This window comes from Aristolochia californica, unplaced genomic scaffold (genome assembly GCF_029961685.1).
Source record: "Aristolochia californica isolate CCGP_79_NKW_82.1479 unplaced genomic scaffold, dmAriCali1.0.hap1 SCAF_9, whole genome shotgun sequence".
In the NCBI taxonomy this organism is placed as follows: domain Eukaryota; kingdom Viridiplantae; phylum Streptophyta; class Magnoliopsida; order Piperales; family Aristolochiaceae; genus Aristolochia; species Aristolochia californica.
In genome coordinates this window covers 33789891-33812597 of record NW_027182290.1, presented here as the reverse complement: position 1 = coordinate 33812597, position 22707 = coordinate 33789891, and the positions used below count along the sequence as shown (strand labels likewise).

At 37.5% G+C, this 22707-nt stretch overlaps 3 protein-coding genes across 9 annotated transcripts; 2 read left to right on the top strand and 1 right to left on the bottom strand.

The window, feature by feature from the left end:
* Positions 1 to 1471: 1471 nt before the first annotated feature.
* On the bottom strand, positions 1472 to 7927 carry LOC137942232 (THO complex subunit 3). Its single transcript, XM_068787938.1, has 11 exons — positions 7414 to 7927; positions 7164 to 7259; positions 6428 to 6557; positions 6068 to 6159; positions 5021 to 5089; positions 3694 to 3751; positions 2824 to 2923; positions 2565 to 2651; positions 2315 to 2393; positions 2079 to 2211; positions 1472 to 1722 (listed from the first exon to the last, which is right to left on the bottom strand). The coding sequence occupies exons 1-11, from the start codon at positions 7477 to 7479 to the stop codon at positions 1688 to 1690; spliced, it is 945 nt and encodes a 314-aa protein (XP_068644039.1). The 5' UTR covers positions 7480 to 7927; the 3' UTR covers positions 1472 to 1687.
* Positions 7928 to 8525: 598 nt separating this feature from the next.
* On the top strand, positions 8526 to 15510 carry LOC137942233 (KH domain-containing protein At5g56140-like). Of its 5 annotated transcripts, none has more exons than XM_068787942.1 (7): positions 8526 to 8743; positions 9213 to 9298; positions 13054 to 13202; positions 13996 to 14115; positions 14235 to 14351; positions 14514 to 14681; positions 14769 to 15510. In XM_068787942.1, exons 1-7 carry the CDS (start codon positions 8634 to 8636, stop codon positions 14904 to 14906), a joined length of 888 nt encoding a protein of 295 aa, XP_068644043.1. In that variant the 5' UTR covers positions 8526 to 8633; the 3' UTR covers positions 14907 to 15510. The 5 variants fall into 5 exon arrangements, with proteins under 5 accessions (XP_068644043.1, XP_068644041.1, XP_068644042.1 ...); XM_068787940.1 differs by having other exon boundaries at positions 14757 to 15509; XM_068787941.1 differs by having other exon boundaries at positions 13057 to 13202; positions 14757 to 15508.
* A 971-nt stretch (positions 15511 to 16481) lies between these two features.
* On the top strand, positions 16482 to 21791 carry LOC137942171 (protein PHR1-LIKE 3-like). Of its 3 annotated transcripts, XM_068787866.1 has the most exons (7): positions 16482 to 16879; positions 20051 to 20127; positions 20268 to 20328; positions 20657 to 20753; positions 20855 to 20924; positions 21135 to 21561; positions 21640 to 21791. In XM_068787866.1, the coding sequence occupies exons 1-7, from the start codon at positions 16696 to 16698 to the stop codon at positions 21711 to 21713; spliced, it is 990 nt and encodes a 329-aa protein (XP_068643967.1). In that variant the 5' UTR covers positions 16482 to 16695; the 3' UTR covers positions 21714 to 21791. The 3 variants fall into 3 exon arrangements, with proteins under 3 accessions (XP_068643967.1, XP_068643966.1, XP_068643965.1); XM_068787865.1 differs by having other exon boundaries at positions 20660 to 20753; positions 21135 to 21791; XM_068787864.1 differs by having other exon boundaries at positions 21135 to 21791.
* The last annotated feature ends 916 nt before the right edge of the window (positions 21792 to 22707 follow it).

Sequence of the window (22707 nt, the reverse complement as noted above, 5' to 3'; positions counted from 1 at the left end):
ATTTGACCAACTAACAACAAATTGAGAAGAAATTTAAGAACAACTAATAAAGACTAAAGTGACATGAATGAAGATGGAATAATGTACCCATTCCTTAAACTGATGAAATGGACTCATCAGCCAAGGTGACATGTTTAATAGCAACAAACTCTTTTAAATAAGAAAACACAAAGGACATACTTTACATGTAGGTAGTAACTCTTGAATCAAGAACCTAGATGGAGTAAGGATGCACATGAAAGGCAAACGTACTTGAAATAACCAGAGTGGTTGTAGGAGTGGAAGACCGAGTGACAAATGTTGAAGATGACAGTCAACCGTGCCATATGTTGAACTAGTTGTATTTCATCAAATCCCCCAAGAACAATATTCACTTTAGGACCAATAGATGCTTATGTGCTCTCATGAACAAGTGTTAGCCCATGTAGGTATTTTGAACTTTGTCCAACACTCAGTAAAAAAAATGGTTGGAGTAACCACAATGAATACATTTTCTTTCAGGCCTCCGATCACCCTTGCCTCTACCTTTTCCTCTAGCACTTCTACCTCGACCTCTAGATGATTCTAAGTTATCAAGAGTATAGAACGCAAATACATTAACACTAGTCACATCTTCGCTTCTCTAGCATATAATAACACTCTGCTAAAAATCGTGGACAAATACTACACATCCTTTATTGAGTTAAAATCTACCCTTTTTGCACTTCAACCCTAAATTCACTTTTCACACACTTATACAACAACTAGGTGGACCCCCACTTCAAAAATAATGGTAAGGGCAAAATTTGCAATGAGTGCCAACCACAAGAGTAGAATAATTCAAATCTAAGCAATCAAAATATCATAAGCCACAAAAATTACCAAAAATAGTGTTGACATTAGCCAATTAATGGATGATGCAGGCATGTTAGGGTACGCATAGTGCAAAAAGGGTAGATTTTAACTCCGTAAGCCCTCATGGGGTAGTAATCAGCAACAAAACTGCTTAATATCTAGTAAGAACTATCAATCCTAGGGTTATGGCAAAAAAACACACACACACACAAAAGTTCAGATTTTAACTAATTAATCAACCAAAGAATTGAAGAATCCCTACCCTGGGGGTTCAAAGGAGGATTGATGAAGGATAGAAGCTTCCAATCAAGATCTATGCTCTAATACCATAAATATGTATATAATTAAAGAATGTAAAGAGAGAAATTGAGAGGGATAAGAAAGAGAGAGAGGTAAGAAAAGAGAGAGTCCTAGAATGACTCTCGTTGGGGGTCGTGCTCGACCCTCATCTCCTTTATTAAGTGGATTTCAGCCAAATAACAGAAATATCCCTATATGCTAAAAAACGCTTAAAACCCTTATATCTCCTAATATACATAACTTAAATTACATGAAAAAAAAACTAGAGACAGATCTAATCATGCAAAATAAGATAGTGCAAACTTTAGACATTACAACTAATGTAAAAAGACGAAACTACCCTTCAATAGATTTTCTAACATGTACATATTGGTTAAAAGCTAAAATTATAAACTAAATATAAACAATGTCTGCATACTACTTTGAAGACAAAATGACGAATAACCTCCCCAACCTTGCAACTTGTTTCCAGTAGTAAAGGGACAAACACATTGAGGAGAGGCAGATAGCATGACAATGTTTGATGATGACAACCTCTCTTCTTCAACTAAACTTAAGAACTTTCAAAGCCAAATATTCGAAACACACCTGAAATAAAAATTTAATGCAAATTATATCATGAATTTACAAATAAACTAACAGAAATTAAAAGAATATTAACACAATTGAAAATATATTGATAGCTTTAGGTTTTAAAATTTCATCTTTTAGGTCCGTTTTTAGCTTTGGCTTTGTTCTTCTTTTGTGAAATTCCTCTAAGCTAAGAAAAGACCCACTTTAATATACATATCTTTGGGAAAACAAGACTGTGTAGCAGGTCAAGTAAACGTAATGTTTTATTCTCTAGAAACTTATAAGTATGCATCATCATTATTAAAAGAAATCCAGAACAAAGTGAAGTGTATGGCAATCCTTCTTCAGCAAATAAGGAGAACAAAAATTACCTTCATCAACCTGGTACTTGTTCTTATCATCTCCTGCATAAGCAAGCAAATTGTATTTGGGATTCCACTCCACACTATTCATTGCAGCTCGACAAGGAATTTGATGCACAGTTCGCCCAGTATGAACGTTGGACTGTCAATACAGGAAATACTTACACATGCATGAGTTGCAACACACAAGGACCCAATAAACTGAAAAGCAATTAAAAGAAAGAGACAGAAAAGGGCTTACGCACAATGTCAATAAATAGATCTTCACTAGCTGAGGCAATGTAATCACCAGAGTAATTGAAACTAACAGTTCTAACCGGCCATCTGAGCAGAAAAAATGAAAGAACAAGCTTACTGACAGCAGTGAAATGATTTCAGTAGCTGGGAAATATTTTCAGAAAAAATCAACTTCTATACCGAAAAGGAGTATCGACATTATACTTTCACAGCAAGGAATTCCTTAGATTGTTCGAAAGGGAAGCAAGTGCAACTTACTCAAGTTTTGTAAAAGTACGTACACAAAGCATCTCAGAGAAATCCCACAGACTGACTAATGAATCAGCACTCCCAACAGCAAAGTGTCTGCCATAGCATAAAGAAGTCAAACAGAGCAAATCAAAGTCTAATGTATCTTTTTCTCCTGCCATAAAGGGGTACAAATTATGTAGAGCACACAGCGAAACAGAGCAACTAAGTTTGACAATAAGGGGAGAGAGAGAGAGAGAGAGAGAGAGAGAGAGAGAGAGAGAGAGACTTTCCAGTAGGGTCGATTGCGATGCAATAGCAGCCGGCTGTATGGGCTGTAAGTGTGTGCATGGCTTGAAGAGATGGATAGTCCAAAACCTCAAGAGTGCCTGTTTAAAAAAAAAAAAAAATCAGCCTTAGGATCCATAATACTTACTGACATTTAAGAGTCCAAGGGGTCAAATAAAACAAAGAGCTGCTCCAGTGGCAAGCTTGATTGGGCAAGCTTCATGCAGCATTTCTCAAATAAAACAAAGAACAGCTCCAGTGGCAAGCTTCTTTTTCTTCTTCTTCTTTCTTTCTATCTTTCTTTCTTTCTTTCTTTTCTTTTTTTTTTTCTTTTTTTTTTTGTGAGACTGCACTATCCACATACCTTTATATCATAGTCAAGCAATTTCCAGTGATCAGAAGAATCACTGACTTAGAAAACAATTCCCAAGCTCTTGGCTCGGTGGTACAGCTGCTGTGTCATAACTCAAGTTATTGGTCAACATTTCAAAGGTGCCTTGAGAAGTTTAGGTGCCTATTGAGGTAACCACTCTCGGGAAGAAAAAAGGAAAACACATGCATCAGACTATTGAGCTCCAGCTTCAGCTTCAAAATGGCTTCCTCTTATGAAGAGAACATATGGTGTCAAACTCCTAATAGTACAGGGTGTAAAACTGCCTAAAGGTAAAAATAGTTTTCAGCAGGTGAGCCAGGCCAGGTCTATTTTTTAAACAACAATCATACTCAACTGAATATGAACCAACGACAAGGTCCATTTGAACCCATTAACCAAAACTACATCAAATTGGTGAAAGATGATAGTGTAAAATAGTTATACCCAGTACACTTTATAGTATTGAGTAGTAGACAAGGTAGCAATAGTTTTGCTCACCATTCCCAGTCGTAAGAAAGAAAACAGCCCCTGTAGTGTTCCAAGCAATCTCATTTACCTACAAGCAAAGAACACTAAGTGAAGTCAGCCAGTTTAGATCAGAAATAGCTTATAAATGAATGGCATTATTAATTTCAGAAGGGAAGACTTTTCCCTTGAAAGAAATGCAATAATATATGAATGTGTTTTTATAACCTCCTATACAGCAACTTCCATCATTTTAAAATGAAACAAAGACACAGGAAATTTTGAGTTACTGCACATTAGTAGGGAACAAAGATATAGCTTCAGGCATATATGGTTTGTATCTTTCTGATGATGATTTTGCAGGATTTCTGCAGCAAAATTTAGGACTTTACAAACAGCTCACCAAAATCTGATCATGTTCTGATTTGTGCTGATTACAAGAAATTCAACAAATGTCCTCTTGCATTATGTGTTAATAAAATTAAAAGACAGTAACTTAAAATGCACAATGCTATCCCAAGTTGTCATGTGTCACAAACCTGCAAGCAATGATTTTCCCCATGCAAGTTATTCTTTTTCCTTTTTCTTTTCTTTTTCGACTTTTCCTGATAGGTTCTATAATTCTCTAGTGTTTGATAATGATGCAATTCATGAAGCAAATATTGATTGGTCGAGGTCAAGCCCAGTATCTCAAGACCTATGTGAGCAACATGTGCCAGAAAGGTTAGAGGAACAATTCCCTCTGTGAGACCAGGTAAGATACCTACAAGAAGCCACGAGATTTATGGAAGAGTACAAAGATGAGAATTTTGAGTTGAGAGTGAAAAAAATAGACAAAAAAAAAAAATGCTTATTACATTACATTTAGGAGTGGCACCATGCAACCAAAAAAATAAGAGAAAACCCAACCATTTTCTTTGGTTTGGACTTATTTGATGTCACTGGCAAAAAAACATTCACATGGCCAAATCCAAAACAGTTGGATCAAATTATGGGTGGATCAGCGCACAAGGGTGGTAATGCTGATCCAAAGTACTAACTATTTTTACTAAAACCTTTTTTTTCTGAATTCCTAAACAAAACATAGCAATTACACATATGTGTAACTGTCATAAATATGAAACATCTCCAAAGGAAAGCATAGACATATTGTTCACTCAAAACTGCACAAAAAGAAAAAAACATCGAGTTACTTAGAAAGGAATATGTAGTGAAGTAGGAAATACATATCAAGATATCCATTGTAGGTCAATAAGGTCACATTCATAAATAAGCAATGCAGGAAAAGATATTAGATGCCTGAAAATATAAACAATAGTGAAGAAACGATTTCAAACTACATGGCTCCAGAGGTAATTACCTCATAGGTGAACTTGCGCCTGTGGATTGCTTTAAATTTTCGAACATCCAATATAGTTAGTTCATCATCCTAACAAAAATGAAAATAAAATAATTAAGAAAATGTTGAAGTGCAAAATTAGTTGCAACTTGCAACCTCATTTCTGTTGAGTATTATTTTCTTTGTTGAAAATTATCTATGATCAATCCTTCTAAAGAATTATTGATCCACAAATGTTACTTTTATTTTTTATTTTTGTAAAAAAGGGTTGAACATGCCACATGAAAGGAAAGGACATAACAATGTTATTAAAAATAGAGACACACATGGAAAGAAACAATGAACAACATATAAAAGACCAAAAAGGTCATGCGGATAGGAATAGAGAGGTCAGAATATCAGATTTAAAGGTCATCATAGGTGAGCAACATATGAGGTAAGCATGTTGTACACTTCTTATCATTTGTTAAACCTTCTAACCATAACAGGGGGACTCTATATTAATCTGTATGCACATTATATTGTTCATGACTCAGTAAGTAATAGCCCATTTGACTAGAGCTCCTCCATCTCCCACTTGTAACTCTTATAGTTACAAGAAGGCCAAACATTTTGGCACAGAACCATCAATGAATAGGTAGTGAGATTAGTAGCTGTGTCACAGTCAGAATACTATAGTACAATAATGGACAAGAGATTCTCTAGCAACCAAATATGGATTACGCTGATTGGGAATGTACAACAATTTCAAGTGACCCATGATATAGTTGCATAGTAGGTCTAATAAAGGACAAACAGATGTGGCACGAGTACAAGTTTAACATCTAGATTAAAAACATAGACATTATAATGCATAATGAACCATGTGGCTTTGCATTTACAGGAAAGACATTCCCGAAGTCTTCATCAGACAAGATTTCTGACATTTGGTCTCCTTTATAATTCTCATTCTTACTTACACATATCAGCTAGTATATGGGATCCCAAGGCTAGTACTATTCAGTAAATCACAATAGTAGCATGCATTTAGCAACATTTGCAGTATCAAGTAATTATTATTGAACACACCCTGTTCCCAACAGCTATGTGTGTCCCATCAGGTTTGTATGTAATGTTGATGTTTTCACCACTAAGTTCCACCTGTTGAGAGCATTTTCCACCTGTTCCCCGGACAATATAAACATCAAAGTATCAGTGAGAGGATGCAGGATTTAAAAACTAAGATAAAGTACAATTGTTGTGTCTAATACATCGACTAAGCATAATCACTTGACTAGAAAAAGGCATAGAATTGGATCTGAAACATGCACTTTTAATTGAAGAAGAAAAAACAATAATCTCCAAAGAAACTCTAGATCACTATCTGCAGTATATACATTGATTGCTCTGAGTCCAAGCTCGGTGTAATATTTCATAATATACACTTACTACGAGCATCCCAAAGGTGCACAGTCTTGTCCCCTGAGGCTGTTGCAATCAGATCGGGGTGCTTTGGATCCCAACATAGTTGATCAACACTATCTGTGTGCCCTTTCAACTCAACATCCTTCACCTTACCCTGCAATAATCAGAAAAAATATCACAGCATATAGCCATCTTCTCTCGCTCTATTTTTTTCTTTTCTGTCTGAAAGAGAATTTTTTCAGAGAATGTCAGGAAGAGAAATGACATCCTTGAAATAAATTATTCTCTAGTTTTGTGTAAACTTCTTTAAGAAATGGAGTCTGGTTTAGTGTAAACTTCTTTAAGAATGGAGTCTGGATTAGCCTCGGATATAATGCCAAAGCTTACGAGCCTTCACAATTTTCGAAGTCCATAAGGAGAAATGGAACAGGAAAAATAGTCCAAAATGTTTTGAAACAAAAATAAGGAGGAAAAATGTTTAAGAAGCTTCTGTGAAATGATTAAAGAAAGAAAACAATTGAATATGATTCCTATTTAGTAATAAATCAAATGCTTAAAAGAATGAATGATATTTTTTTTCTTTGAGAACAATGATAGATTTTTGTTTACAATAATCGTAAAGCAGAGCTCTAGAAATTGATTACTGACTTAATTATGCAATTTATTGAAGAAATTTTGTAAACCCTATATTCATGTTTGTTGTCCCTAGTTCTAGAACAGAAAACGCAAAATTAAGCCCTAAAAAAGCTTGGATACTTACATGACCATGCGGCTCAATATGCCAAACTCGAGCGGTTTGATCAACAGAACCTGAAGCTACCTTCATGCCCGTGCAGTTCCATGCTACGGAATGCACCTAACCGAAAAGAGCACGATAGTTAATCTCCAGTTGATAAACTGAAGCAGAGTAATCTACGGCTTTCGAAGAGCTATTGCAATCTGCAGGCTTACTATTTTCAAAATTCCAGCTCATATAAAAGGGCATAAGATAATCTGAGACAAAGTTTTACCTTCTTCTTATGACCTTGATAGTCTCTGCTGTGAAGATTTTTGAAGGGCATTGTTGTATCCTCCATGCTTGCAACTTCTCTATTTCAGACGCGGGCCGAAGGAGATGTTAAGGAGAGGAGTCCACTGCAGGCTCCCGCAGTGAAATGAGAGGTGGCGTCAACGTTTTTCCTGAAGCGGGAAAGGATATTTCGTAATTTAAAGCTTATTCATTCAGGAATCAGGCACTTCACCTTCCCCGACCCGGGCAGTCACAGAATTGTTCAAACACGAAAACACGAGCCTCTTGAGTCTTACGATAAGCGTAAATAGCTAGGCTACTAGTTAGGGTTGGATCAACTTTGACTCGATTTCAGCCCATGTATGAAAAATATATATCTATTTCCGAAAACCCCTATTTGCAAAAATACAACAACCAACTAAGCATCAGCTTAGATCAGATCCATATAAGGATTTACAACAACTTCGTAGGCTACTCTAAATCAAATTGAGATGATGGTGGGTTTATCTTGCCAAGGTTTGACCCTATTTGCAAGTGCTCTAGTTAAGGATTTGAATATTGGAGGTCAGATGTGATAGACCCGATTCTAACTCGACTTATGCTCACTCTTAGGGCTTCACTTTCAATCTCAAAACTTAAAATAAAAAATATAATAATAAGATACTTCATCTTTGGTCAACCAATAGCCAAAGCCAATTGATTACGGATGTCGCATACAACATCCGGTTTCGGGTCCACGGCAGATACCGCAGATTTCAGTCGGGTAACTTCTCCGGTGAGGCGCTCGCGAGTCGCGATTAATGATCTAATGAACGTGCGGGGTACAAATGTGAAGTCAACTAAGATTAGTTAAAAATACCAATCGAGGGTAATCTCGTAAAATTAGTTGTTCAAAGCTGACGTCAATAATAATAAAGCAAAAGGAGAAAAAAATTTATTTTTTTCGATCTGTCAAGCACGCACGTACAGTGAAAAAGTTACGAACGCCAGACGCCAGTAGGCAGTTGCGGCGGAAAATGACTCGTGGACAGGCGTAGTAAAAACAGGGAGGAAAATCTTTCTCGTATAAATAGAGAGGCCAAACCTACCTCCTCCACCGACTCGAAGCGGCGTTACTCACTCTCTCTTTTCCATTCTCGTCGGGATCTGAGGCTTCAGCCCGGATCTTCACGCCGATCTTAAAATCTGGATAGATTTTAACTCTGATCATCGCCGGGAAAGATGTCTTCCGGCAGATACATGGCTTACTCTCCCTCTCCTTCCACTGCTCCTCACTCTCCACATATTTCTGGCATTCGCTCAGCTACCACTGCTCTTGCCGAGCAAGAAAAGTATAGGCCTCTCTCTTTTTTAGGCTGTAGATCTCTTGTAAATCTCCTATTGAACTCATTGATTGATCTTCGTTTCACTTCGCTGTTATGATAATGTTTTTGTTTACTTTTGCTTTGTGTTCATTTTAGTATCTTAATTTGTGGTGTGTGTGTTTGTCCTCTTTTTATGTTTCCGTCGTACTATTGAATTTCGAAACGGTTGATTGTCTGGTTCTGTTATGGGGACAGTAGATCCATGGATCCTCAGATCGTATGCTCTATCTGTGTTCGTGTTTTCTTTCTTGTTACTATTTTAGTGATTTAAAGGGTTATGCATTTGATGGTAGTGTTCTGCCTGCTTTATTTTGACCGGATCTTCTAGGTTTAGTTTATATGTCAGGGGAACGACCCCCTTCTCTCTCTCTCTCTCTCAAACACACACATTAAATGGCAAGATGTATTTAAATGGATATCCTTTTTCGCTTGGCAGGTATCTCTCGGAGTTGCTGGCCGAACGGCACAAGCTTAGTCCTTTTATGCCAGTGCTTCCTTACTGTTACCGATTGCTGAACCAGGGTGGGTTTTATCCAAAAATAACTTCTTATAATCTTTTAAATAACTTCTTATAATCTTTTACTGAATTCAGGGGTTGCAAGGTCAAAGTCTATAACCAAGTTAATATAAGGCATAAAATGTAGGGAACGTCTGTTCACATTTCTATAAGTCACTGATCAGTGCTAAAGTTGTTATAGTTAGGTTATTTCCTGTCCTGCTTCTTTTGTTAGTTATTTTTAAGAGTTGAATTCATAATGTTTATTGAAAATCATCAAAGGTGAATTTTGGCTCGCCTTTTGATTTTCTGCTGGGTTATTTTTTCTTAAAATGAATTTCGGTTCATGAAAATACTACAAGAAGATAATAATCACTTTTTTTAATGTCCATTATTTGTTATTGTGCATCAAACAAGTCTCTGAAATAAGATGGCTGGTGAATTTCTTGTTGATCAGATGGTGGTTGATGTTCGAGAGGGATTGCTGAAAATGTAAAGTCAATAAGTTACGGTTTTGCTTGTATAAAAGAACATAGAACACGCATGTTACAAATTTTTTGTAAGATATTTTAAATTTTTTATATTTTTGTTTAGCATATTTATTTTATATTTTATTAAAATATTAAAATAAAAAAATTGATAACTTAGTTTATTTTTACTTTGGTGCTCTCACTGCCACGAAAAATTTCTGCATCTGCCTGTGATTGAAGTTTAATTATTGTGTGTCAAGATGCGCATTTTCTAAAACTTTAGCAAAGATGAATGCCTTGTTATAGAGTTTTGTCCCCCCACTTAAGTTAAATTGCCTTTGAATTCATATGGTTGGACACAATGCTGGGTTTGAGATCTGTTCTTTGATGAACAGATATAATAGACTTGTGAGCTAATTAGTTGAGGACCTGTTTTTGTGTGACCCAAATGGGGAGGTGCCTAGGATGTGCAAAGAGTGCACATGCTAGGTTTGTAAAGCTTTGACACTTTTTAGTTCCAACAAATGCAATATGCAGATTAAGAAACTGTCAGTCTGGTATACTTTTGTCTAACAGGATTATTATTCTATCGTGTGTATTTGTCAGGCTCGCTTAGTTACTTTGTTCTAGAGCTTGACTTTTATGAAGAAGAAACAGGAATGTTGGATCTCAAGGAAGAGGGCATGATTAAGGAGAATAACAGATTTGTGGTAATTGAGATATGCAGGCTGTTCAGGTGCAGGCGTGGGCAGAATATGAGAATGGAGTTTCTGCTTTTGACATTTAAGTGACATTGTCGTGCACTCAAAATCGCATCTGCCTGATAGTCTCTGTGGATTTAAGCACCTCTGTACTTCAAAGAATGAAACTTAAATTTGAAGTTTATTAATTTAATGGTGAGCATTTGAGGTATGCTGGCTCAGATTGAAAATTCTGTTTCCAGTTGAGATTTTTGGAACAAGGTGAAAAAAAAAGAAAAAAGAAAACTAGATCAGTCTATCATGTAGAAGCTTCCTTGATCTGCCAATTCTGATGTATTTGCATAAGTTTTGGTGCATGAATGCATGTAAGACAGGAATCCAGAAGTCAAGGTGTTTATGTTGTTGCTACATGGATATGGTGTGGATTATTGAATTGATAATGCTCTTCTGGGTCACATCATCTCTTTCATTAGGGATTACTTTCTCCCAGATAGAACTTGATAGACTTAGCCTTGCTATTCTTTATTAGTGGTTTGCAGTTGTAATTGACTTTTGTGTTCTTAGCATTAACTGGTTAGGAAAATTGATGGTCTAATGCAGGATTTGGTCATTTCTTTAGATTTCTGAGTCTAATGATTCTGCATATGAATCTTGTTGTTCGACAAATGTCATTGCCCCATCCATGTAACTCAGTGTCCTGTCCTTATATGGAACATTCGATGTCAATTAGATTTCAGTCTTTCTATGATATTCTAAAATATATAACTGAAAGCTTTTCATTCCACACTAGGGTACAAGTCCTACTTGAGGTTTGATCCATGCAACCAGGTGTGCCATATGTCCTGTGGATAAAGCTATTAAGAATGAAGAATGTTGGTTCTGCCCTTTGAGTCGTGGAATATTTATCATTATGAGAAATATTGCGTATTAGTGCCTACCTACTACAACAATTCCTTAGTCCAGTTACGTAGATAATGGCTAGAGGCTGTCCACTGGATCGAGTGTGGAGTGGAAATATTTCCGTGCTTATTACTTACTATGACAGGTAGAAAGGGAGGTTGGGGGTGAGTGTGATATGTATTTGTGACTTTATAAGGAATAAAGCATATCCAGGAACTTGAAGTTGCAGCCATATAGCCAAACAAGAAAAAACTGTTGAAGGAAGATGGTTGCCAAAATGAGAAAGAGCAGTGGAAGAGAGACGGTCTTTCACTCTACTAGTGGAGCTTGTGGAGGCATGAAATTAGTGTCTTTTTAGCTGGGAAAAGAAATGTTGGATGTCAAGTATAGGAACTGAACTATGCATTCATATTAAAAGAAATAGCAAAAGGAAGAGCCTTCTTAGTGTGCTGTTGGAGCATGCGGAGGCTAGTTGTGTTTGGTGTCTTCTGGCTAAGTGGTGGTTTTGAGATCATTGGATCTTGGGAGAGTGTCACCTACTTTCTGTCTGCATTGATTGAAAGTGTAACTGAGATTAAGGAGCTTTGAAAGCAACTGGTAAAGAAGTATAGATTGCTGGAGAATATATTCTGAAACAGGGAAGAGGCTAGAATGGTTGTTGCTCCTCGTGTTATTTTTCATCTCACAGTTGAAGGTATCTCTTCCAGCTATCTGTACACAGTGATGGCAGAAGTTGGTTTATGATGAGGGTCATATAGTAATGCAAGTTTTTCTTAGTTTTATATATGACTTTTGTTCATCTTCTGTTGAAGCCTTGGCTCTCTGCCTTGATTTCTTGGTTCTATCCATATTTGAAAAAAATGTATGGAGGATAAGAAAGCCTGCAGAAGGTGGCAAGCAAATTTTATTTAGAGGAAGTATTTGTGATCTAGAAGAGGAGATGAAGGGGTGAATACTGTAGCTGATCTTCTTGGATGGATATTTGAAAGCCTTAGCAGATTTATAGATGGAAGCCTGTGTCCTTTCGAGTTACTTTTGTTTGTGATTAATCTTTCCTCTCATGTTTGTAGATGTGTATTCTCCACTTTGTGTTTCCTATCTTGAATGCTAGAATGCTAGTTTTCCTTTGTCCATTAATGAAAAGATTTGATACAAGTTAGATGGGAAGGATGATCTCCCTTTTGGCGTTACTTGTAATCAACTTGGAAGCAAAAGTCAGACGATATTTGTTGGATATTGACAAGAAATTCCACGGACTCTGTTTAGAGTGCGAGTGGTGTGCCATTAATAAAGCAACTTAAATGAACTCAGTTTTATCTCTTTAGAGTGCAAGAAAACGGATATGAGTGGTTGCGGTTGACTTAGGACCTCTCTACTGTACTTTCTAATGAGTTGGTTTAATTGTTTAATTTATGGTGTTGATTATTTATTTAGTGAGTCAATAATTTCCAGATGCTTATTTGTTGATACTTCTTCAGTGTGGGCCATTATTTAGTTTAGCTATAATTAGTATCTTTTTAATTCATGATTGTGCCCCAAATAGTTTGCTCTATTCAACATTCTAGGTAATGTTTCAAATAACATGACTTGTTTTATTAGGTGGTGTGTTGATTTTGATATTAACCCAGCTGTCTGTCCATTTTGTGCTGACTAATAATTTCTTAACCATGCTAACTGGTACGTCTTATTCTTGAAATTGACATTTTGAAGCAGAAATATTACGTGTAACCACATTTTTGGGGAATGCATCACTTTTAGATCAAAGTGGGCTTGAACAAGCTAGCCCTTTGACATCTGGAGGATTATTTTCAAATGGTGGAGCTGATATGAATGGTTGGGCATCGGCATTTCAATCAGAAGTACGGATACTAACCATTAACATGACTTCTCTTTGCATCTAATCTTATTACTTCTGACATAACTTTCCGTGCTGATGCTAACTGAATTGTGAGTTTCTTACAGCTTAGTGCTAACCTGAGATCATTTTAGTGGTTGGGCCAGTAGTAGTTTGAAATTCCACTGTTGATTGAGCTCCATTATTTACTCTTTAACTTTTGTCAAGAGCGCGTTGAAGTTTGGACGCTTCCTCATTTATTCAAGCGTTAGATTTTTTAGGCTTTTCAAAACAAAGCTTGTTAGATGGAGAAATTATAGAAAGAATATATAAACAATGGAGTTGATGGTGTTGAAAGACTATAGAAGCATTGTGCTTTCACTCACAATTTAATATGTAATGTTGGAGTTTGTGCAATGGGGGAGTCTTACATTGTTTGGCTTCTTTGTGAAATTTTTTACTGATAGGCCTTTCTGTCTTGAGCTCTTGTGGGTGGTGGCTGTTTCGTCTTGTATTATGACAAAGATATTTCCAATCATTGTTTCCAAAATGTTAACAGTTGGTTGATAATGAATTGATTCTCTAAATTTTTGAAGTGTGCATCCAATGAATGGATAATGAACCTTTTAGATTTCAGATTTAAAATCACTATGTAATCAAAATTTTATTGTCCTGTGCTGTTTTTTTTTTTTCTATGCCACACATGTTTCATTATTATGTTCAAATTTACTGATCTTATTGTTTTTTATTTTATTAAAATATTGCATGTCTTTGAACTTACTTGCTCAACTGACAACATGCGGAGTTGCAATTTGCAGAGATTGGGGATGTTACCACAGACTGGAAATCATAATTGGCTTGGATCACAAGGTTCTTCTTCTGGTCTGGTTGTGAAGAAAACAGTCAGGGTGGATATTCCTGTTGACAAGTACCCTAATGTACGTTTTAAGTTTGTTACATTTTTTATTCTTTCTTACTACCCCCAACCTTCTCTCCACTGATACATACAGCATTATTGTTCTGCTTTTGTAATCGTTTTTCAAAAACACCTTGGCAGTATAATTTTGTGGGGCGGCTTCTAGGGCCTAGAGGGAACTCTTTGAAGCGGGTGGAGGCAAGCACTGAATGCCGTGTATTGATCAGAGGGCGAGGGAGTATTAAAGATCCTTCTCGGGTAACTGCCGTGCCACTTTGTCATTCATTTAGATTCAGTCTTTTGATCATTTAAGTTGGTTTTGCATATTTTTGCAGTCTTTTGATATATGGACAGCAAACATTTTCTTGATGCCTCAATTAATTAGGACACTGTCAGCTGAATATGTGCTTTTCCTTACAGGAGGAAATGATGAGAGGGAAACAAGGCTACGAGCATTTGAATGAGCCCCTTCACATTCTTTTGGAGGCAGAACTTCCTGTGGAAATAATTGATGCAAGGTTGATTCAAGCACGTGAAATACTAGAAGACTTGCTGAAGCCTGTGGTAACAACACTCTCAACCCCAGTGGTCCGACATCTGTTCCCACATCTTAATTTGCTTTGCATTTTTAGGTAATAAAATACAACTACTGTGTTTGACCAGGATGAATCACAGGATTTCTTCAAGAAGCAGCAGTTGAGAGAGCTAGCTATGCTCAATGGCACTCTCCGTGAGGAAGGCTCTCACATGTCGGGGTCTGTTTCTCCCTTCCACAACAGCCTAGGAATGAAAAGGGCGAAGACAAGGGGGTGAGCTGAAAGATATGAGGGATAAATATGAAGCCGATTCTGCTGTGACATGTTTGCTGTTGCGGATTGGCCCGTCCTTGGACTAGGGCCATGGAGCCACTGCTAGTCCAACGTGTTTGAATATCTGCGTGTTTTTACCTGGTACTGGGAGTTCATCGTATTGTTATGGATAAATGGATAGAAGGCCGGTTTGGTGGTTAGGGGTTTTGCAAACTGTTGCGGGATCGATGGAAGATCGTAATCTTTTCCGTCCCGTCATATGATATTTAGCGGTTGTAGGTTTGTGGGTATAGTTTTGGTATGCTGCTGCCGGGGGGAGCACCGAGGAGGGAATGGAAGAGCGTGCAAGTGTACAAAGAGCAGAAAACAATTGCTTCCCCTAAAGCCATGCCTGGCCGAGAGTGTTTGCATTAGCATGGCTTGTATTAAGTTTTGGGGACATTATTCTGCTATTCTTTGATGTGATTTGGAGAGTATAATTATTTAAAAGTTGTTTTTATACCTCTAATATCTATTTTTTTGATAATAACTTTCGAGCTGTGAATTAGCAGAAGACCGAAGCAAGGGCAGTTTCATCCATAAATTAACAATGGTAATTTCAAAAAACAAAAAAGGGTAATATTGGCATAAAAATGTTGATACATGTTAAAAATTTATTTTCCAGCGCCTCTTTCTGACTTGTAACCGTGGAGCTACAAGAGTTAAGATAAGGTAGTTGTACAACAGATCCTGAACAAAAAGAGCAGTAATGAGGTCTTGGCGAAAGCATTGAATCAACTAGTCTCTTTATTGGAGAGAAACAAGAAGTGAACCAGATGCGTACTTCAATTAGGAAATAACAACTCTCAACCAATCTAACCGGTTAAATCTATCCGACACTTCGATTTGTCAAAATGTTTCCACACGAGTGTACACATTCCAACGTGACATATGCAATTGTAACGTACATTTTGAGTGAAAAGACTTTCTCGGGCTGAGGGGGATGTCGTTGTCGTATCTCGCTGATGGACGAAACTATCAATTCAGGGCAGAGCGTGACAGGGACCCCATTCTGCTGGGATACAGTGGGACAATGGTGGATTTTCGTCGGAGTCCAACAGATGAACAGAAAATTAGCTTGTCATCCAGGTGCTCCAATTATTAATTCCTTCGTCGAGTCACACTCTCTTCCGGCGATTTCCCCCATGCAGAAAGTGAAACGTTGGAGAGAATATAAGATAGTGCTGCTTTTCTGTCTTTGAGAAGTAGTTTGCTAATGCTTTGGTGGTTCCCACTTTTTAACTGGTTGAATGCGTTACTCTGTATTAAATAACGTACGACAGAGTGCTTAAAGAAGGTTTCAGAGTGTTCAGAGATATCCAAAACGGAGACACGAAAAGAGACCTTTCTGTTGTGGCAGCTTGTCTGTATCTGCAGCAGTAATCTTCCTTGAAAGGAGACAAGCTGTGTATTTCACCTCTCCCGAGTGGATTTTCTGTGGCTTCTCGTGTCTGGTAACCGGCGACTTCGTCCATTATTAAAAAACTAGTTCTTTCTCAGTTCTCACCCTTTCCGCCTTCTCTATACTCGAGCTAAATAGGAGCTTTCTTGTTGAGAAAGCGACCAGAGGAGGACTTGTTTCAGAAATAATCTGTATTTGACCACTCCATGGTAGAAATTTTGTTTTTCCAACTGGGAAGGTTTATTTCTTACTTTATTAACTGTTAGCTTAGTTACCGAAGGTGATTCGTCTCTTCTTCAATCATTCTTTACTTTCACTGCTCATTCTGCTTGTCTGCATTTTGGAAAAGAACATGTTTTCTCGTCTTATTCAACGCCAGCAAGCTGTGACTCCATCATCAGAAGAGATCGCCAACCAGTTCCTCACTAAAGAGCCTCGCATAGTTCTTACGACGGATCCTAAACCTCGGCTTCGATGGACAGACGACCTTCACGAGAGATTTGTCGAGGCCGTCACGCAGCTTGGAGGACCCAGCAGTTAGTTCTTTGCTCCTTCTCTTTTTTCTTTCAATCTTTCCCTTTTTTATTCGCGATAGCTTTGTCTTTGAGTTCTTAATCGGTTATCTCGAAGCTTGATGTTTTGTTGCTCGCGTTGTTATACTTGTGATAGTATCAGACTTTTCTTGGCTGATATTGATGTGATAAGCCATTGAGTTTTCATCAAATGGGTTCTGTCATCTTGTACTAATACAATCATGTAAAGAGTGTTCCATTGTTTCCTTTCTGCTCTCTGGTTGAATGATGTGATTACTCATTTATTTATATTTCTATCTGGTTATTCGCTCTGTATTCTGAGCCCACAAAGATCAAATTCACATTTTGCGTCCTTTGGTCTTTGAATTCAGCCTTCATTGTCATGAGGAGCTGCAAACATAAAATGGATCTCAGGCCAGACTTGGATTAATGAATATTGTGCAATGGGAAAATGGTGGAGAAAATAAACGAGGAATTTGGAAATTCTAACGGTACCTCAGTTAAGAGACACAAGTTGGAGAGATTCTAAGTAATTCCTGAGGCTCATATACTCCTCCCACTCTTGAGCTGATCAGTCGGATAGTGGGTGAATGGATTGTCCCCAGCAGGCCACTTTACCTCTTCTCACATTATATAGATTGATTAGGAACTGCCTAACGTGTAGTTCAAAGTGGCTTCTCAGAAGAGCTACATTAAATTCAAGGTAATTTCCAAAGAAGGCCTTCTGACATATCGGATTTCTGGATGTGATCGATTAGATGTTATATTTCTAAATATGGCCTAATTCCAAATACGGCCACCAGAATCCATTAAAGTAATTATTTTTTTTAAAGAATTCAATAAAAAAATTACCCATTCTTGCTATTGTCTAATCAGATCCCTGATGGGAAAGTTTCCCTAAGAGGTAAGGATTCCTGAAGAAAAATATTTTTTATCTCAAGCTATGTTCTTTTCTTTGTGGAAGCCAAAGTTGAAGCATTTCATCTTACAACCGGTCTCTTTGTTTCTTTCCTTTAATCTAGTGCTTCTCAACGACGCTGCCAGCTTGGGGATTAGATATCGAAGTTCACACTAAGCTCATGTTTAGCTGAGAATTTGAAACATATATTGCAGATAAACCCAAACATCCATTCCCCCCTCCCCTTCTGAACTCTTGAGTTGATCAATCGGATAGTGGGTGAATGTATTGTCCCCAGCAAGCCACTTTACCTCTTCTCACATTACATAGATTGATTAGGAACTGCTTAACATGTAGTCCAAAATGGCTTCTCAGAAGAGCTACATTAAATTCTAGGTAATTTCCAAAGAAGGCCTTTTGACATATCGGATCTCTAGATGTGATCGATTAGATGTTATATTTCCAAATATGGCCTAATTCCAAATACGGCCACTAGAATCCATTAAAGTAATTAATTTTTTAAAGAATTCAATATAAATAAAAAAATTACCCATTCGTGCTATTTTCTAATCAGATCCCTGATGGGAAAGTTTCCCTGAGAGGTAAGGATTCCTGAAGAAAAATATTTTTTATCTCAAGCTATGTTCTTTTCTTTGTGGAAGCCAAAGTTGAAGCATTTCATCTTACAACCGGTCTCTTTGTTTCTTTCCTTTAATCTAGCGCGTCTGCACGTCGCTGCCAGCTTGGGGTTTAGACATTGAAGTTCACACTGAGCTCATGCTTAGCTAAAATTTTGAAACATATATTGTAGATAAACCCGAACATCCATTCCCCCCACCCCCACTTTATACATTTGGGAGAAGATTGAGAATCTACGGACTTGGAACTCGATGTGGATGGGTTCTCAAGCTTCAGTTTGTCAGAGTTGGAGGGTTCACATATTTCAGCTCTAGACTTTCGGAGTTTGTATTTATTAATTGGGCATGTATCCTTAAGTACATTGAGAATTGAATGGTCTGGCTGTTAAGGAGATTTTCATGTTACGGATGGAGAATTCTTCGATTGTTTCATGCCCTATTTCAGGATTGTGTCAAATTCACCAGACGAGTCAAATACTTTGCCAATCAGTATAGGGCAGAATACGGGTAGAAGATTTTGTGCCCTCTTGAATGAGTTGGAGGAGGGGTGCCCCGCCCCGCCCCCCCCCCCCCCCCCCCCGACCCCATTTCTTCTTTGTCGATTGATGAGGAGGAGAGGAGGAGGGAAGAAGCCCCACCCCACTTTCCTTTTTAATGCATGGTTTAGTATAAAATACTTAAAATACAATTTTAAAGTTGGTTAAAAAGGGTAGCTTAACAATTTTAAATTTTATGTTAACATTTAGTGACGATGTTACCTTAATTGTCCATGAGATTTAAAAATTACAAGGCCATATTAGGAATTACGGCACTAATCGGCTACATTTGGAAATACAGTGTCCAAGAGTGCTGTATTTGGAAATTTCCCTTAAATTCTTGTGCATAGTCTATATCATCACATGATCGACAAAAAAGGAGTTTAGATCCATTAATAAGGTCTTCTTTCACTGTGCATAGTACTGACAGTAACATATTAACTGGCTGAGTGTTGAACACAGCATCTAAGAAAAACTAAGTTAGCATTTAAAAAAAAGAAAAAGGACTTCCCAAAATAGAATTTTTGAAGTTTAATTGAGAATAAATGTGATTTATCTAAAAGGAAGGAAGGAAGGAGTTGAAATGTCTTAGCTCTGGTGCTTGTGAGATTGGATTGCCCACAGGCCTGATTTTGGATGGTCACTCAACCCATTATGATTGAGAAGTTGAGTAATAGCAAATGCCAAAGATCCTCTTATGAGATTACATAAAAAGGGGATTTTTTTGTTTACATGAGAATTAGAATTCCACTCGGTAACACTGAACTATGCTATTTCCGTGCAAAATCTGACGGTATTCTTTTATTTCCTTTTGAATTCAAATGTCATTTGCTTTACTTCTCAAAAACCAGTTATAGAAAGAAAGAGTTACCCTTCTTTGTTTTCCCTTCTGTGAATGTTTTCTGTTAAATTATTCATTCACTTGATCTTCAGCTTCGCCTTTTACTTTGTATTGCAATTTTTCTGCTTTCCATTGGAGAGTAGATGAATAATTTCACATTGTTCAACTCACAAAGAGACAATTATCACGGTATTCTTGAAAAACTGTATCATTGATGGTATTCAGTTGATACGATTGTGATACTTCTAATTTTAACTGCAGAGGCAACACCAAAAGCTCTACTGCAGGCAATGAATATCGAGGGTCTCACTCTTTTTCACTTGAAGAGTCATCTTCAGGTGTTACTTGGCATGAAATTCTTTTCTTATTTCTTTGGTTATTGTCTAAAAATGATCTCTAACGTGCTTGACATTATTATCACACATGTAAAAGCAGAATCATAACATGATTCAAATTGACATTTCTTGCTCCTTGGCAGAAATACAGATTAGCCCTGCAATCAAACAGAGAGATTGGGGAGCAATCAGCAAAAGCCACTGGTAGGTAAATCAAGTGCAATTTCCTTACCTTCCCTGATGTTTGTTTATATGAAATATATATTTTTTATGTCCTGCTTTGACATCTAGATGCTTTCAATCTTGGACTGGCTTAAACTGATGCCAAGCTCTACTGGCCTTATTTAAGCTCTGCCAACTATAGTCATCTGTATTTGAGTGGTCTCTTCTGGTCACTTGAAACTCCTTTTCTGGATGAAATAAATAAAAAGACAAGTGGTCTGTTCGTCTTGCATTTTTTGGCTTCTTTACTTTTAATCTGCACACTCTAAATACACGTGTATTAACTCATTGCTATTGAGTTCCACTTAAGTAGGTATTCGTACAGAAGGAGCTTCTGACCTTAAAGAAAACCAAGGAACCAGTAGCTCTGCTCCACTCCCATTGCTAGGAAAACAGATGACAATGGAGTAAGACAAAACCTCTAATTTTACTTTTGTAGCATTACTTAGCAATACATACTCTGAATTTAGCAAAGAATCAGTACAATATCTGGAGATTTTGTTACCAGGGAAGAGGAAGTGCCTGAGGCTTTTAAAGACCATATTGATGCAAAAGAAAATCTGCACTCGAGTGTTGAGGTGAGCGACAGACGTGTAATTCTCCAGCTACTTTTATTTCCAGCTCTCAAACAATTCCTGCGAAATTGGCTTATCATTGGCAAGTACTGACAATGCGAAAATATAGACAACACAGTCTGTTTTCCATGATTTATAATGCTAAATAATTATTTGATAGTCAACTGAAACACTTTACATCTTATGAAGCTCTCATTTGTGTTGCTTCTGCAGCTTCAGCTGCGCCTAGATGCTCTTATGACTACTCAAGACAGGTACATAAATGGACTTCTGGAGAGTGCATATGCACTGCTTGATGGTCCAATTGAAGGAAGTATGCTTCTGAAACCCAGCGGACAGAACTATTCCGAATTGAGTATAGAGCCCAATGTGATCTCTCCTCATGGTCTGGAATCAAATTCATTGTTCCATCAACAGTGGCCAGAAGACCCTATAATGATGTATCCTCCTGAAGAGAAGCCTCCTAATACTGGCCTCCCACCCAGTTCATCCTCTGAAAGCTCTCTCACTAATGAACATAGCTTGGCTAGATTTTCTGCTGAAATACTTACAACAATGGGGGAGGCGAGGTTGATTGATTTCGAAAGTAACACCAACTATGATGCTTGGGCAGGAAACCAGCAAGATCCTTCACTCTCAGGTACCAGTTTTCAGTTCCATGATGCAAATGGGTTTGATGCTGTGGAGACATTTATGCCTGATGGTTTTTTACTCCCAGAACCATTACTTCCTGAAGAAGGAATAGAGTTAGCAAACCAAGTCCATGGAGGAAACAAAGAAATGATCAGGTGATGGACAATTGACAGAAAAAAATGTGAAGTTTTCCATAGAATTGGAGATCATCTACTTTCATCGTTTGATGTTGTCCAGTTCAGGTTTTGGTTATTTACAATGTCAATAATTTTTTTTGTCATTTTGTAATTATCCTATGTTGATAAAAGTTTTTCATAGGGAGACAAAGAAAAAAATTGACCTAATTAGCTGAATCGTTAAGACAGAAGTATCTTAACTCAAAGCTGTTGCATTGTGTTGGCAGACAAATATCTTCTGTTTTCATTTTTTTTGTAATTTCTTGATCCTTCTTGTTTTGGATTTCTTTCAGTGAAGGGCTGTCAAAGAGGGAGACACCCTTTCATGGAAATGCAATCACATCAGAATCCGAGCCAGTTTACTCTTCCAACTTATCAAATGCAAGTGACAAAAGATTGAAAGTAAAACACGTTTCTGAACTCATACCATCTCATGTTTCTTGCATCAGCAGAAAAAAATAAAAAGAAGTAACACACAAAAGGGAGGAAAAACTGTAAGACATCCTCCGTCATGATATGATGCCATTTTTCACTGTGATGTGAGGTTTTCATATGTAACATTTCCACCATCGACGCCATGGAAAGATTTTGCTTATCGCTCAAAGGTTGTAAAAATAAGTGAGTTTCATGTTCAATACAATTCGACGTTCTCTGTCATTCACAGAGCACAGAAAGACCAAATCGTAAACCAGTCGTCGTGAAATTGCCAAGTTGTTCATACTCATTTCGGAACCGAAGCAGCCAAAACTTGCAACGTAAACATGGCGACGTCGTGAGTCTCCTCGATGGCTGTCAGCTGCGAGCCGTCCTCGGAGGCAAGAGTGACTGTCCAATTATTGTCTGCTTGCGATGAATGGAACCTCTGCTCTCAGTCGGGCCTTACGAGGCCCCAAAATCAGTGTAAGGGAATCCAAAAGTTTGCCTTGATTAGACAACTCCAGACACCAGCTGACAAACTAATCTTTCTCGTAATAACC

Bases quoted from the DNA above. Each gene is read 5' to 3' on its own strand.
- LOC137942171 (XM_068787864.1), top strand. From the start codon at position 16,696: ATGTTTTCTCGTCTTATTCAACGCCAGCAAGCTGTGACTCCATCATCA. The intron at 16,880-20,050 runs GTTAGTTCTTTG...TTTTAACTGCAG, and splicing joins GCAGCTTGGAGGACCCAGCA to AGGCAACACCAAAAGCTCTA. The intron at 20,925-21,134 runs GTGAGCGACAGA...TTGCTTCTGCAG, and splicing joins ATCTGCACTCGAGTGTTGAG to CTTCAGCTGCGCCTAGATGC.
- LOC137942232 (XM_068787938.1), bottom strand. From the start codon at position 7,479: ATGGAGGATACAACAATGCCCTTCAAAAATCTTCACAGCAGAGACTAT. The intron at 7,260-7,413 runs GTAAAACTTTGT...CTTTTCGGTTAG, and splicing joins ATCAAGGTCATAAGAAGAAG to GTGCATTCCGTAGCATGGAA. The intron at 6,160-6,427 runs GTAAGTGTATAT...TCCGGGGAACAG, and splicing joins GCACCTTTGGGATGCTCGTA to GTGGAAAATGCTCTCAACAG.
- LOC137942233 (XM_068787940.1), top strand. From the start codon at position 8,634: ATGTCTTCCGGCAGATACATGGCTTACTCTCCCTCTCCTTCCACTGCT. The intron at 9,299-13,053 runs GTGGGTTTTATC...GACATTTTGAAG, and splicing joins TTACCGATTGCTGAACCAGG to CAGAAATATTACGTGTAACC. The intron at 14,352-14,513 runs GTAACTGCCGTG...TTTTCCTTACAG, and splicing joins GTATTAAAGATCCTTCTCGG to GAGGAAATGATGAGAGGGAA.